At 45.7% G+C, this 16,331-nt stretch overlaps 1 protein-coding gene across 2 annotated transcripts; it reads left to right on the top strand.

Moving 5' to 3' along the window:
• Positions 1 to 7,374: 7,374 nt before the first annotated feature.
• Positions 7,375 to 11,814, top strand: LOC123068683 (uncharacterized). 2 transcript variants are annotated; one of them, XM_044491303.1, is made up of 13 exons: positions 7,375 to 7,808; positions 7,902 to 7,999; positions 8,086 to 8,172; positions 8,250 to 8,397; positions 8,475 to 8,747; positions 8,953 to 9,095; positions 9,180 to 9,371; positions 9,454 to 9,544; positions 9,629 to 9,758; positions 10,406 to 10,513; positions 10,602 to 10,686; positions 11,060 to 11,136; positions 11,428 to 11,814. In XM_044491303.1, the coding sequence occupies exons 1-12, from the start codon at positions 7,626 to 7,628 to the stop codon at positions 11,094 to 11,096; spliced, it is 1,575 nt and encodes a 524-aa protein (XP_044347238.1). In that variant the 5' UTR covers positions 7,375 to 7,625; the 3' UTR covers positions 11,097 to 11,136; positions 11,428 to 11,814. The 2 variants fall into 2 exon arrangements, with proteins under 2 accessions (XP_044347238.1, XP_044347237.1); XM_044491302.1 differs by having other exon boundaries at positions 7,376 to 7,808; positions 11,431 to 11,814.
• Positions 11,815 to 16,331: the final 4,517 nt, after the last annotated feature.

Here is a 16,331-nt window from a genome sequence, read left to right as displayed (position 1 = left end):
CAGCTACGGCCCGAATAGCAGAGTCCATCCAACCTTCCCAGTCGGAAGCTGGCAAAGGGCTGATGCAGATCCGGGCACTGCTCAGAGCAGCAGGAGAGCAGAATACAACAGTATCTCAGTTGCAGAATAGGATTCATAGCAGATCCGTCGTAGCGGACACGGTTCAGTCGGCCCACAGCCCAAGATCGCCTCTGCGGCGTGAAGGTCGTGGGCAGTATGATCATCCACTCAACCGTGACAATCGTCATCGAGGACCCATGCCTCCTTCGAGGAGTGCGTCATACGTGCCTCGACGGAATGATGATAGGCGCTGTCACAGTGGTGAGCGCAGGAATTCAGTCGACCCAAGGGAACCGGGCTTCGACGTGAGGTCTATCCTCGTTCAAGGCCTGGTCGACCGGAACAGAGCACACAAAGAAGACCATGGCAGAGACCGTCCAAGTGGCAGCCGAGTGCATGTTTCTAGTCCCGAGTGTTTTAGCAGAGCCATCAGGGCAGCAGTGATACCTCCCAACTTCAGGCTGGCATTCGGGATCAGTAAGCTCACTGGTGAATCCAAGCCTGAAACTTGGCTTGAAGATTACCGAGTGGCTGTGCATATCGGGGGTGGTAACGACAAGATAGCAACGAAGCATCTTCCCCTCATGTTGGAAGGGTCAGCCCGAGCATGGCTGACACAGTTGGCTCCGGGCAGCATTCACAGTTGGGAAGAGCTATCCCGAGTGTTCATGAGGACTTTCGAAGGCACGTGCAAGCGACCTGGAGGATTGCCTGAATTGCAGCACTGCGTGCAGAAGCCGAATGAGACTTTGAGAGAGTTCATCCAGATATGTTCCACCCTGCACCACACCGTCGAGAATGTTTCAGAGCATCAAGCCGTGCGCGCCTTCAAGGAAGGCGTCAAATGCAGAGAGTTGGTCTTGAAATTCGGTCGGACTGGAGATATGACTCTGGCTCGAATGATGGAAATAGCCACCCGGTACGCTAACGGAGAAGAAGAGGATCGACTCCATAGCGGGAAGAGCAAACCAGTCGGGCAAGATACCGGTGGAGGTAACTCCAGTCGGAAGCAGAAGCGCAAGGCCAAGCCGGCAGCGCCCGGAGAGATTGCGGCAGTGAATCAAGGAAAATTTAAGGGAAAATCTAAAGGGCCCTGGGCTCCTAAGAAGGTGAAGGACAAGGAAGGGAATGGCATGATGGATTTGTCGTGCCACATCCACACAAAGAAAGATGAGGAAGGTAATCTAAGTTACCCGAAACATACCACCCGGCAGTGTCGACTCCTAATCCAGCAGTTTAGAGAGAAACAGCCCACTGAAAGGGAGAAGGAGTCGGACCAAGGTGAAGATGAAGAGGAAGACGATGGTTATCCCAAAGTCAATTCCACCCTCATGATTTTTGCTGAATTTGAGAGCAAGAGTCAGTTGAAGGTCATCAACAGAGAGGTGAACACGGTTGCTCCGGCGACAATGACCATGTACTTGAAATGGTCTCAGATAGCCATCACATTCGACCAGTCGGACCACCCAGCTCGCGTAGCCACCCCCGGGAGGCAAGCACTGGTGGTCGAGCCAGTGGTTGGTGGCACTCGACTGACTAAGGTGTTGATGGATGGAGGCAGTGGCCTGAATATCCTGTATGCTGAAACTTTGAAAGGGATGGGCGTCCCGATGTCCAAGCTTAGCGAGAGCAACATGAGCTTTCACGACGTTATTCCCGGAAAGAAGGCCGAATCACTCGGCCAGATCACTCTTGACGTGGTTTTCGGTGATTCCAAGCATTACCGGAAGGAAAAGTTGACGTTTGAAGTCGTGGATTTCCAGAGTGCTTATCACGCCATCCTGGGGAGGCTAGCATACGCGCGTTTCATGGCTCGACCGTGTTACGTGTACCTCAAACTAAAGATGCCTGGCCCCAAAGGCGTGATCACAGTTACAGGCAGTCGACAGAAAGCTGAGGAGTGTTTCCAGAAAGGCTCCAAGATCGCCGATGAGAAGATGGCCGCAGTTGAGCTCCAAGAATATCAGAAGAACGCAGATCCGAGTGATCTGCTCAGAGCCAAGAAACCTGTCATAGATTCTGCATTCCAATCGACTGGTGAGACGAAGTCAATTCATATTCACCCGACGGATCCTAGTGCCGCACCGACCCATATATCAACGACACTCGACAGCAAATAGGAAGAAGCGCTCGTCCAGTTCCTCCGTGAGAACTGGGACATCTTTGCGTGGAAACCTTCTGACATGCCAGGTGTACCCAGAGGACTGGCTGAGCACCGTTTGCATGTCGACCCCAAAATAAAACCCGTCAAAGAACATCTTTGGCAGTCCGCCGTGCAGAAGAAGAAAGCAATCGACGAAGAAGTGGCTCGACTGTTGGCAGCAGAGTTCATCCAGGAAATCTACCACTCCGAGTGGCTAGCCAACGTAGTCATGGTTCCTAAGAAGGATAGTTCACTTTATGTGCATTGATTTCAAGCATATCAATCGGGCCTGCCCGAAAGATCACTTTCCTCTCCCTCGCATCGATCAGATTGTTGACTCGACTGCAGGGTGTGAACGCTTGTCTTTCTTAGATGCATATTCCGGATACCATCAGATCCGACTGTATGGTCCTGATGAAATAAAAACAGCCTTCATCACCCCATTCGGGTGCTTTTGCTATGTCACCATGCCTTTTGGTTTGAAAAAATGCCTGGAGCCACATTCATGAGAATGATTCAGAAGTGCCTGCTCACTCAAATCAGTCGGAATGTGGAAAGCATACATGGATGACATTGTGGTCAAGTCTCGCAAAGGTTCTGACCTATTGACTGACCTTGCAGAAACCTTTGCCAACCTCAAAAGATACGATATCAAGCTTAATCCGTCAAAATGCACATTTGGAGTTCCAGGAGGAAAGTTACTCGGTTTTCTCGTTTCCGAACGAGGGATCGACGCCAATCCCAGAGAAAGTTGATACCATCCTAACGAATGAAATGCCCCGTGCGAGTGCATGACGTTCAGAAGCTGACTGTTTGTTTGGCCGCTCTGAGTCGATTCATTTCTCGTCTCGGTGAAAGGCCTTGCCTCTTTATCGATTGATGAAGAAGTCTGATAAGTTCGAGTGGACTGATGAAGCTGAAGCAGCGTTTGCAAAGCTCAAAACCCTGCTTTCCACCCAGCCGGTGCTCGCTGCACCAATCAGCAAAGAGCCTTTACTGCTCTACATTGCAAGCCACTGGACAAGTTGTCAGTACAGTACTCACGGTCGAGCGGAAGAAGAAGGAAAAGCCTACAAGGTTCAAGCGCCCAGTCTATTATCTCTCTGAAGTTTTGACTCCATCCAAGCAATGATACCCGCATTATCAGAAGCTTGTCTATGGAATATACATGACCATGAAGAAGGTTGCGGCATTACCTATTTGACCACTCCATTACAAGTCGTCAGCGATGCGCCACTATCCAAAATTCTGAACAACAGAGATGCAACTGGTCGAGTGGCCAAATGGGCGATTGAACTCCTCCCTTTAGATATCAAGTTCGAGGCAAATAAGGCCATCAAGTCCCAAGCAATTGCAGATTTTCTGGCCGAGTGGATTGAACAGCAATTGCCGACTCAAGTTCACTCGGAACATTGGACTAATGTTTTTGGATGGTTCCAAGATGCTGAATGGTTCAGGTGCTGGAGTAGTTTTGGTATCCCCCGCCGTAGACAAGGCTTAGTTACGTTCTCCGGATTCATTTTGATTCCTCCAATAACGAAGCCGAATATGAAGCACTTACGGGTTGTGTATGGCCATTTCACTCGGCGTCCGTCGCCTTATGGTTTATGGCGATTCCGATTTGGTGGTTAACCAAGTCATGAAGGAATGGGATGTCAGAAGCCCAACCATGATCGGTTATTGCAATGCAGTGAGAAAGCTGGAGAAGAGGTTTGACCACGTGTTTTGCGGGATAGCGAGGGTTGCGGCCAAACAAACCCCGCATAGCGGAACTGTAAAACAGAATGAACTGTAAACGCACTATAAGGGTCTGTGATATAAGGGGTCTTCGAGAGATGCTCTTATCAAACTATATAAAAATCAATAAACCCCACTCCGGTAGAGACTAGACACTGGGCAACAGTTAGAAGCGAAATTTCAAAATTTGTGGGGCAACACACTGGCAGCATCCCACTTCCCACCACAACACCCATCCCGCTTCTCTTCGGGTTTGAAGCGTGGCGGATTGATTGATTGATCTGACCCTTCCGCCCCCAAAAATTTATCACGCCTAACACTTCATCTCTCAGCCTCCTGAGCTTCCGCATTCCACCCCACCTATTCCCCCTTTCCTCGAGTGCATCTTCATGGGGATTGGGGAGGAAGAAAGGTGCCAGCGCGAATGGAGGTGGTGGAGGAGGAGGCCAATAAAGTAGCTCCAAGGAAACGCAACGCCCCGGAATCTGCTCCAAGGAAACACACAATCATACCGACATTGCCCAACTCAAACTCCGCCACCAGCATGCCCACAACCGGAGATGAGCGGCTGAGCTCTTCGGAGACGCCTTCAAGCAACATCATCATCAGTATATTTTGACCCCCCATCGAACCAAGGCTTTCCCTAGCAACACCCACATTTGCTTCGCCAGACCTTGGGAAAAGGTCGGCTACTAACAATCCCCACTAGATCTGCCAATGCTATGACAATGCACATATGGATCTTAAAAGATTGCTAAGTGTGTCTGCGCAGTCCTATCCATGCTCAATTAACATTTGACTTGCACTGGTGGCAGGTTGACGACTGCCATGTTGCAACTTTTTGTACACCCCCAGGCCATCTCTTCTATTTTTCTGGTCCTCCTCCTTGCACACATCTCCCTTGCCTTCCCTCTCCACCTCTGATGCCATGATCCACCTCGACACCCTAACGTTCTGAACCGCGGCACGCGCTAGAACCACTCTAACACGTCTACCTTCACCACCTAGGAAGGATCATCTGTGTTGGGGAGAAAGTGGGGATGGAACCATCGATACTTCCGCGTCGAGGTGGAACGAAGAGGACTGAGGTCGGAGCCTACTTACTGCCACCGCTGCCCTCCCGCGTGCACTGCTGGCATCACACCCTTCAGGGAAGGCAGCTGTCGCTGCGTGGTAGGGTGTCCAGGGCCATCGTGTGAGAGAGCGAGACTGGTGGTGACGCGGATGCGGGATGACGACGTCTGGATCATGCGAGAGAATCAAGAAATGAGATGGATGGCTTAATTAGATTGATGGTTAGACGATTTAGGTAGAATTTGTGTAAAGTGGAGTGCCACAAAAATAGAACATGACATTTTGAGGTTTTTGTGCATAATGTTGCCACATGACAATAGTCAACCTGCCATTAGTGCTAGTCAAAGCTGGTGCAACATGAATAGGACTACGGGTGACACACTTAGCAAACTTTTAGGACTCAAACGTGCATTTTCATAGTATTAAGACTACCTTAACACCACTTGAATAGTTTTAGGACTTCTGGTGTATTTTACTCTCTCTTTTACACATTGTCATCTAGATTTGTACTACGCATGTGTAGATTTATGTGAGAAAATACATTGATACATGAACTACAGAAAAGGTGAGAACAATTAGTTTTCTTTAGCGAACATCTGAAATTTGTCAGTTTTGTGTAGCTGACGTGTCAATGCATTTTGTCTTCCTCCAAAATGCTGTAAGCCCTAATGAGGACCAACGCGAGGTGATCCGCGTTCCGGTGGAGAGATTGGGAGTGAGTGCCGAGATCAAGACTCTTGGTAGCAGGTGCCGTCGTAGGATATGTAGAACTGTATATGTTTGTGCTACGGGAGATCATATTGTACCAATCACCCGTTGGCCAAATTAGTTACAGTAGTAACCAACCACACTTTTAGGGCCTCTTTGATTTGCATAGATAAGTGTCCGTGCATTGCAAAGGAGCATAAATATTCTAGCAAATTAGCCCGTGACTGTACGCCTATTATTACATTGATGAGCTTAAATCTTAGTAAGTTTTTGTATGGAATTGTCAAGATTTACCTGTCATCTTATTGGTAAGCATTTATTTGGTAAGAATGTATTGACTTACAAAAGAAAATATGTCTTTTATTTTGGTAAATTAATAAAACATGTGACAATTGATTATATATTCTGAAAAATTGATGGGAGAAAAAAAATCAAAGAAGAGACGGAAAAGCGGGGGGGGGGGGGGGGGGGGGGCATATGTAAGGAAGGTTGGACGAAGGAGAGGTGAAATGGGAACTTTATATTCTTTTTAAGTAGTATAAGTATAGAGATGATCTTCGAGACGGACTGCCAATTGCTAGCGGAAGCCATGGACTTGGGGAAGGTTGACTCCTCGGCATACTCAGCAATCATTGAAGATACAAAGCTTCAACTTAAACTGTGGTTTTCACACCATGAAATAATATTCTGTAAGAGACATGTAAACTCTGTAGCTGATGAGCTTGCCAAGCTTGGGCGTTTATGTGATGTAAACCACTATGTGGAGTGGGAATCGGATGTTCCAGCCAATGCGGCTGTTTGTGCCTTGGGTGACCTGGGCACCAGTAATATACAAGCTATGCTTGACCCTCAAAAAAAGTATAGAGATGATCCTAGAAACGTAGGAGTGAAAGAAACACACGATAGGATAGAAAACACAAAGATCCTAATGAATATGGTCAAATCACAAAGAATAAGTACAATTAGAATGTTAGTATATGTTTGATTCATAGGGATAGAAAACACAGAAATCCTAATGAATACGGTCAAATCACAAGAAAAAGTACAATTATGCCATTAAGAATATTTAGTCTCTTTCTTCATGCGTAGAAATTACACACTCCCTCCGTCCTGAATTATTTTTTTTAGATTTATCTAGATACGAATATATCTAGCCACATTTTAGCGGTAATAAAGTAAAATTTGGTCCATATTTCCTTTTTGTACTCCATTGTTTTCAACCCAGGTTTTCATTTGCGAACCAACATGTGATTGGATGGTTAGAGAGACTGTGGTATCCCCAGCCCACCAGGGTTCAAATCCTGATGCTCGCATTTAATCCTGGATTTATTTCAGGATTTTCGGCGATGCACATTCAGTGGGAGGAGACGTTCCCGTCGATGACGAGGTGTTTACGGTGACTTCGTAAATTTCAAGATGATATGCCGACTCAGTCTTTCGGAGGTGCTCATAGGGGTAGGGTATGCGTGTGTGCGTTCATAGGGGGTGAGTGTATGCGCGTGTATATGAGCGCTTGTGTCTGTACTAATGTTAAAAAAAAGGGTAAGGTTTCCATTTTTTAATGTTTTCTCCATGGCTTTTGAACGAAACGAGGCCTTATCAAACCCCCCTTCCGGTGGCGGTAGAGACTGGACAACGGGGAGAAGCGAAATTTCAAAATTTGCGGGGCAACACACTGGCGGGGCGGCATCCCACTTCCCACCAGACCTTCCCACCACCACGCCCATCCCGCTTCCCCTCTCTCCGGGTTCGGGGCGCGGCGGATTGATTGATTGATTGATCTGACCCTTCCGCCCCCAAGAAATTTATCACTCCCAATCCAACACCTTCCTTCTCTCAGCCCCCTCAGCTTCCGCATTCCACTCCGCCTCTTCCCCCCCTTTCCTCGACCGCGTCCGTCTCCATGGGGAGGAAGAAAGGCGCCGCCGGCGGCGCGAAGAGCGTGGCCGTGCCGGCGGCGCGGACGGAGGTGGAGGTTGAGAAGGAGGCCAAGAAGGCGGCTCCGAGGAAGCGCAACCCGTGCCCCGGAATCCGCGCCGTCGGCGGCCGGATCTACGACCCGGAGAACGGCAAGACCTGCCACCAGGTGAGCGCCGTTCCGGATCTGCAAGTGTCCCATTGGGTCACTCCGCCGGGGGCCGGATTTGGCTGATTGGTTTTTCCCGTCATGCGCTTGCAGTGCCGTCAGAAAACAACGGACTTTGCGGTGGCCTGCAAGCAGCCCGGGGAGAAGGGGCCCTGCTCAACCCACTTCTGCCACACGTGCCTGTTCAACAGGTAAAATTTATGGATTTCTTCACGGATTCAATCGATCAGCGTCTCCGTCTTGGTCTGATCTGGTTTTCCTTCTTTGGCTTGTTTAGGTACGGCGAGAACGCGAAGCAGGCGGCCAAGAAGGCGCGCTGGGCCTGCCCCAAATGCAGGGGCATCTGCAACTGCAGCTTCTGCAGGTTACACCCAGCTTCAATCGATCTCCGGCTTCTAGTAGTGTAGGAGTATTTCTTCTTAGCTTGGTTTTGTTTGGCAGGAAGAAGAAAGGGGAGACGCCGACGGGGATACTGGCCCATGCCGCCAAGGCGACAGGGCACTCATCCGTCCATGAGCTGCTGAAACAGGGCTCGGACATGGTGGCCGCTGCGCAGACGCTGACCTCGCTCCCCGCGAAGATCAAGAAGGTACATTTCTTTGCTTGGTGATTCTCTGTTGTATAATGTAATTGTTGTTGATTCTGTTTTGCTGGCCCCTTTGTTAGGAACAAAAGAGGGCCCTAGGGACAGATGATGATGCCGATGGAATAGTGGTTGATGGGGATGAGAATGTAGGGACTGATCTCAATGCATTTCCTTCATCTCCTGCCAACAAGAAGCTGAAGAAGGGCACTTCTGATGAGAGCGCTGATGTGCTCAAGACCAAACTGGAGCTACCCAAAGGTACTCCGGTCACTGATGTTGTAGGGGCCAAGCTGGAGGCCGACGATGTTGGGTCTGCGATTCAGTTTTATGAATTCTGCCGCACATTTGCTGAGGTACTTATGGCAACCAAGTAGTATGGATAATTTGTCAGCTTTTACTTTGTTGGTCTGTTGTTTGTATTCATTACTTTCTCGTGTTTGTCTTAAAAAAACGGGTTCTTGTTTCCATGGTTCCACATGTTTTATCTGTCGTCTTGTGTCTGCTGGAGTACGATTTGTTGAGTAAATGAAATGATGTAGAAAATGATTTTTTGCTCAGGTGTTTCAAATAAAGAAGGGACAGCCTGAAAAAGTTCTTCAAGTCATAACTGGAGGAGGCCGTAGAGGGCGAGAGGTGCCTTCCGTTGTTGCTGATCTTCACATTAGTTTGTTGTCTCTCATCCAAGAAGACAGAGGAGAGAAGTACGTCCATTCTGAATCATTGTTTCTTGTAGTTTTGTTTAAATCTGATTATTAAATGACTAAGTGAGGTTATTTCGTTCATAGCCCTTTGGACTATTCAAGAGATGGGGATACTTGGATAACTGAGACTGGCAAATATATTAGTGAATCCACAGTTATCTCGAAGGAACTACCTCTTGATTGTTTAAACCAAGGGGTATCTGGATATAAAAAGTTGAGCCCTTCTTTAAAGCTCCATGTGCTGAATTTTCTGTGTGATGAGACCCTTTCTACTGCGTAAGTACTGCCTACTGTATTTTCTGTAGTAGTTCACTTGGCTATTTTAGTCCTATATTAATGATATTTTGATTTTGTTCAGAACATTAAGGGGCTTGATTGTCAAACAAGATGAAGGTGCCACTGAGAGAAAGATTGCTGCAAGAGAAAAAATCCGTGCTGCGAAGGAAAAGGTCGAGAGCTCAGGCAACCTCTTTTCTTTTTGTCCGCTCACTTAGTTTTGGAGTACTAAACAACAGTTTTCTCTGGTTTTACAGGAAAAAGAGCTTAAAGAAAGACTAAAGAATGAGATGGATAAATCAATGTTTCTGAGAAAAGGAGAAGAAATTAAGAGTCTCATTTCTCAAATTAAGGAGTTAAATGAAGACAAGGAGGCAGCAGTAGATGGTCTGAACATTATGAATTGATATATCTACATCTTTTCGTATTATATTTGTTTTAGCTCTCTGCACTTCATTAGCTCTCCACATGCTTGATGTTTTGCAGTTTAACTAAAGTATACTCCCTCTTCCAAAATAGATGACCCAATTTTGTACTAAAATTAGTGCAAAGTTGAGTCATCTATTTTGGAACGGAGGGAGTATCTTTTTGTACTGTACTTGGTTTTGCAGTTTTGTCAAATGTATCTTTCTGCACCTCTCTTTCAAGCTTTAGTTTGAATTTGTATTCGACAAATTACAAATGTTGCCTATTCATTTATAGTCCTTTATGTGTGGTATTCAATTTCTGTTTTGTTAATTCAGTGTTAAACCTGCATTATTCATGGTAATATTTTTCTAAAGCTCAACAGAATGAAAAACATGTATGCAGTGCCCAAGCCTCTTAGTTGCATGTAGCCATGTGTCTCTTCTGAATGTGAAGTAACTAAAGAATATGCTCAGCCTTAGGCTCCATTTCAAACATAACACTTCTCAGCATGGTGTGAAGTTATATCCCCTACACTGTTTGCTTATCTTATTCTGTAATGTGTAAAGGCGTTGAGCTAGCTGTGCGGTACTAATTGCCTTCTGTTACCTCAACCGTGGTGATATTAGATGAGAAGCTGGGAGATCTACTTAGGACAAAGCCTGTCAGGAAAGACAAAGGGGTTGCATACTGGAAGTTTGATGGTTATTACAAGAAGACCTCAATAATGCGCCAAGGTTCGTCTGAAGTTATCATGCAATAAGCTTTCATGTTACTCATGTATATTTATGCAGTTAGTGACTACTAATATCATGTTTGTATCAGAGTTTGACACAGCAGGGAACAATGACAAGTGGTTTATGTTCACCGAGGAAGAAGAAAAAGTAATTGGAGATCATTTGGCCCCAAGGTAAGGAGTTTATCATATACTCCCTCCGTTCGGAATTACTTGTCTCGAAAATGGATGTATCTAGAACTAAAATACATCTAGATACATCCATTTCTATGACAAGTAATTCCGAACGGAGGGAGTAGTATTTAGATGTTTTTTTTCCTTTATGAAGATAGTATATTTGGTGTTTAAGTACTAGCAGATCACCAACGCTTTAGAACCACTAGCAATTTTTGATTGTTGTACAGTGCTATCATGATTTGGCAACTTGGCTAACAATATATAATGCATGATCCTTAGTTAGCCCTCTCCTGTTTCTCCTGATCTCCATGCACTAGTATGTTTACCTGTTGTCATCTAACTTGGGTCCTGTTGTAACTGGTTAATGTAGGTCCCAACTTCAGTGCAAGAGTCATACCCAGGCATGATGACCTACTGATCTTGAACTTTTGTTTCAGCGGTTTGAAGGTATTTATTTAATCCTTTTGCTGCTCATTTTTCCCAGGTCCAACGGCATACCATATTTGTATACAACTGATACTGAAATGTGTTATGTACCATCATCAGAGCAATATTGTAGAAGCTGGGTATATGTGAACACAATTTTGAAAACTTAGAGAAAATTACGAAAAAAAAACCCGGTGTAAGTAGATGCATGGATTTTCTTGTGATTTTTCATATGTTGCAACTTAAGATTGTGATCTTTGGTAAAGTTTGGAAAAAATGGCTAATGGCCCATCGTTGAATGTTTTCTGTTAGCAGGTGAGGTGGTGGTATGCTAGCGATACCTAGCGTTGCGGAGGATCCAAGTGGCTGGGTAACAACTTTTTGCGGTAGGGAAGTTATGCAATGGCAGAAGAAGCAACAACTACCTGAAGATGCAGTCACAACATTCAAATCCTCGGGTTATGTTTTGTCCAGATGGAAACTTGGGAGGTTTTTGTGAACCATGGACAAGATACGGTTTGAATGTTGTGAACTAACTCGGGTAGTCTGAATGCTGTCACAGGGTTGCTTATCCTGGTCGTATAACCGATCGTTCTGTAGCTTGCATATAGCAGCGACTTAACTGTATCCCAGGCGATGGCTGTGTCCATCTAGCATGACTATGATTCTCCCACTTAAGTTGCTTGACTTTACTTTGAACCTACTTGTGTTGCTGGTTCGTACTGCGGCGATGCAGTTTCAGACCCATCTGGAAACGCTGATCGCCTTCTTCCGCAGTTTGTGATTGGTGGCGGTTGGTCTGGTGATGACATGTGAGACGTACTATGCGAGTTTGTTTGGAGGGCGTCGTGGATGGATGCAGGGGTGTAGTGTTCAACTGTATCTTCCGGAGTCCGGACCATCTGATTCAAACTCAGCAAAGTGATAAAATATGGACAAGTTAAAACTTGAACACTAACCAGTACAATCCCTCACAACTGCCTACGGAAGCCCTGCTTTGCAAGTGGTGCTTAGTAACTTATCAAACCAGAATCTCTTTTTTGGAAAGGGGAATATGTTAATATCGTGAAGATATCAAACCAGAATCTTAGATGTAGATGCCACTAGTAGTCAGAGTAACTCTAGCAGATTCCAGGAAAAGCCAAGCCTTTAAAACCGTATTATAGCTTCCTTTTATAAAATTTTATAGATCTTAGAGGTTGTGTGCAAAGTTAGAAACTCTAAAAAAGAACCTTTGTAATTTGGGATCTGTTGGATATCATTGGGTAACACACACGAACTTGTAGCCGCACGATACTTACAACATGTTTTTGTTCGGTTCCCAGCGTATAAAACCTAAACGCCTTGATACTAGGCGCAACTCTCTCTGGAGAGTAGACCAGTGCATGGACAGCCTGGTTGGAAGCCCGAGCTCGAAAGACGGACCGGGCTCAGGCTCCTTTTTTTGGCCCGAAGCCTGACCCGAAAGCCCAAAAAAAGCTCGAAATGACAATAAGTGTATATTTTATTTAAAATATAGGCATATAACATTATTTTAATACCCTGAATATCATTATTTTTATTGAAAAAGTAACTATTCATGTGTTTCGGGCGGGGTTGGGCCTGGGCTTGGGATTTTTGCATCAGGCTTTGAGAAGCTGGCCCAAACCAATCCGGCCCGATGAATGATCAGGTTTACCGAACAGTAGGAATACGATTTCCACATTGTATCAAAGCCTATCTCCTCCCGACCCATTTAGCAAAAATAAAATAAAGATACAAACAAACAATCTTCACCACCACCATGGCTTCCTCATATACCGCCAGGCTGTCCCTTGGGCCTCCAACGTATGAGAAGTGTTGACTGGAAGTGGTTTCGCCATATTCCCGTGCAATGCATACCGTATTTTAGGCAACCATCCAAGTGAACTGTGACTAGAACACACATGCAGAAGAAGCTAGCAACAAAACAGAGTGAGTAGGATGTTAGACGGTCCAAAAGAAGCATGATGTGTAGCATATGACTCAAAATTCCTGAAAATAATGCGAATCTTATCCAAATAAACTTAGTCAAACAATAGAAAAATGATCCAAAAGAACCTAACAAATGTGAAAAAACATAGCACTAGATACACGGGAGTGGAAGAGGTTTTCATACTGCCACCTCCTTCAGCTCCGATGATCGCATCTAAGAATCCCTTGCTGCTCATTGCATCACACATAGTCTGTATGTTGGAACTAAATCCGGTAGATCCCTCGGTAGGGTATCCTGGCTAGGTGATTGGGCTGGATGGTAACAAGAGGCAACATTTTACCTAGGCTCGGGCACTCACGGTGGAGATAATATCCTACTCCTGCTCATATATATTGTGATTAGGGTGTGTGCAATGTACATGTGAACACCAGGGGCTTGTAATGTGTCTATCGACGAGCCCGCCCCCCGGCTTATGTAATATACCAGGAGCCTTAGGGTTAGAGATCCTAGTTGACTACACCAGTGGAGGTAGAGTCCTCCACGACTCTAGTATCTTAGGCTTATACGTCAAGTCTTTTGAAGTCTCCGTATAGCGTGGGTTGCCTAGTGTGGCCTAGGACGGAACTGACATAGGAGTCCTCAACCCGGTCCACTAAGCCAAGAACCGACGTGGTAAGAGACCCCTGGGTCGCGAGACCGTCAATATGCAACGAATTTGTGGAGTGGTTTCGACAATTGGGGCATGTTCAGTAGTCTGCATCACCCCGAAACAGACCCACTGGGTGCAAAAAAAGCGTTTGGTAGCGTACATAGGGGCCTGGCTTGCACGCGCATGAACCTTAAAGTAGCCTAGAGCTTGGCTCACTACACACTTGAATCAGTCATTTCCAGCGAGCCAAGATAAGTCGAACATGAAGGGAGGGGGGTGCACGACGTATGCGGTTGATATAGTAGAATACCCGGAAAGGGGTTATAAAAGAGAGTATTCAACTGAACATTCACACATTATACCTTATGCCAAGAGCTAAGTGTACCACAAGAGTAGGGTATTACCTCCACTGGAGAGGGCCTGACCCGCATAAATCCTTGCACGTACTCCCATCTACACTGATGGATAAATACGATTGCCTCTATATACAACCCCGTAGTATTGTCAGGAATATATCCACGGCATTGGCGGTGCAGGGGAAATGGGGGCGGAGATGGCGGGAGATGGATATCTGTCGACACAGGATGACATGAAATCTAGCATCACCCACTCCCATTTACGCGCTTACCTCTAGTGCTAGGACAAACACAACCTCAATTCTTACCACGGTCGACGATGGCTGCTCAGATCTATGGAAGCGGCGTTAGGGACGACGACGTCAATCTCCGGCAGTAGGACTTGCTTATCCCCTTTGTTTTCCATTCTGTCTCGTCCTCCTTGTCTCCACCATAGGTGGGTCACCGACTCCAAAGGGGGTAAGCAACATACAACCCCCTCCTCTGTTAGGTTGTTAGATATGGTGTAGGGTCAATTTCGCCATTGCTTACCGCACCGTCGGTGTCACCATTAGGTCGTTATGGACGAACATATGAAGTGTGTTGTCCATATGCACTTATTGTGTGATTCAAGCCTGGGTCATGTTGGTCCACAAGAGAGCTGTTTGTCGGAGTGATAAGCATGACATTCGTTATGATCCACTATTAATCTAAGATAGGGACATGACGACAAATTTGAACTACATCTACAACTGCACTGACGTAGATGTTATGAGATGCTTCGAATGCTAGGAGCACCTTTTGCCAGGCTTTTGGAGACATTTAGGAAAAAGGGACTGCTAGAAGATAGCATCCACACATCGACCAAGTTCCCATGTTCCTTCATGTTGTGGTCATAATCAGAGGTTCAACGTGATCCACAACTCATTCAGGAGATCCATGAAGACCTTTTCCAGGTATTTCAAGCAAGAGTTGTATGGTATTGGGAAGCTCAGAGGAGAGTTGATCACAACACCAACTTGGAAAACTCCTAACAAGATCCTCACGAGTCCAAGATGGTATGCGTATTTTAAGGTGAGCACTACTCATAGGTTATGCCATGACATGCCTGTAATGTTGTCATATAGCCATAACATTATGTTTTTGTGTCATCAGATGATTGTATTGACGCAATAAAGGGTACTCATGTGACTTCTATAGTCATGAGTCATAGTCTGCAACATACCGGAGTAGAAAGCACTACACAAGGCAGAATGTGCTTGCCGATGTTGACTTCAATCTAAAGTTCACATATGTGTCAGCTGGGAAGGATCAGCCCATGATGCTAACATTCTTGCTGAGAACATGGCTCGACCTGATGGTGTCAGTGTCCTTGATGGCAAGTTCTGCCTAGTATGTATGTCGGCCTGATGTTCTTCCACCCTTTAGGAAAACTAGGTATCATCTGAGTTAGTTCTCTTCTAGGGCTATCCTGGGACTACATAGAAATTGTTCAATCTCAAAGACTCTAGTCTTAGAGTTACGGTTGAGAGGACATTTGAAGTTTTGAAGAACAAATTTAAGATCCTGGATCAGAAACCATTCCACCCTTTCCCCATCCATGTTAGGCTTATTCTTGCATGTTCCATTCTCCATAATGGGGGCAGTGATGAGCTTGTGCTGGAGGAGGATCATGTGATGATTGATGATGATCATGACCTCAGCAATGGTGTGAATGCACATGACAATGAAGCTTATAAAGAGCAAAAGGTTAGAGTGGGTTGAGGCAATGTGGGTAAGCATAGATAACACAAGGACATGAAGAAGTAGCAGTAGCAAAAACACAAGAAGAAGCAACAACAACAACAAAAGATGAGGATGGACTTCCCCACAGTTCAACATAGATAAACTTTCCCCTATTGAGCCATAAGACTGTTAATTTGTACTACAATTTGTTAGTAGCTAGGATGAACAACCATTCGTTTACTAGACATGACTGTAACAATGTTTATTCCATAGTGCGTATGTAGTGTAATGTGTGGTAAGATAAGGTCATCATTAGTGAGAAAGGGTGACCATAATATAAGTCATGCACAACCAAACATCATGTTTTGCACAGTGACAACCATAACCCACAACTGCTGCCAACCAAAGATCGGGCATCAAACTCCTCAATGATGTAGTGCAGCCTACCAAACCATACTAACAACATGGTGTCATTTAGTCAGGCCTAACTCAGTCACATATGCAAATAGCTAAAAGACGATGCAACCTACCAAACAGTCCCTAGATGGGCGGG

This window comes from Triticum aestivum, chromosome 3B (genome assembly GCF_018294505.1).
Source record: "Triticum aestivum cultivar Chinese Spring chromosome 3B, IWGSC CS RefSeq v2.1, whole genome shotgun sequence".
NCBI classification, from domain to species: domain Eukaryota; kingdom Viridiplantae; phylum Streptophyta; class Magnoliopsida; order Poales; family Poaceae; genus Triticum; species Triticum aestivum.
Note: the sequence above shows the minus strand (reverse complement) of the source record. Positions and strands in the feature narration are given on the sequence as shown.

Coding starts and splice junctions, on each gene's coding strand:
- LOC123068683 (XM_044491303.1), top strand. CDS start 7,626: ATGGGGAGGAAGAAAGGCGCCGCCGGCGGCGCGAAGAGCGTGGCCGTG. Junction 7,809..7,901: donor ACGGCAAGACCTGCCACCAG/GTGAGCGCCGTT, acceptor ATGCGCTTGCAG/TGCCGTCAGAAAACAACGGA. Junction 8,398..8,474: donor TCCCCGCGAAGATCAAGAAG/GTACATTTCTTT, acceptor CCCCTTTGTTAG/GAACAAAAGAGGGCCCTAGG.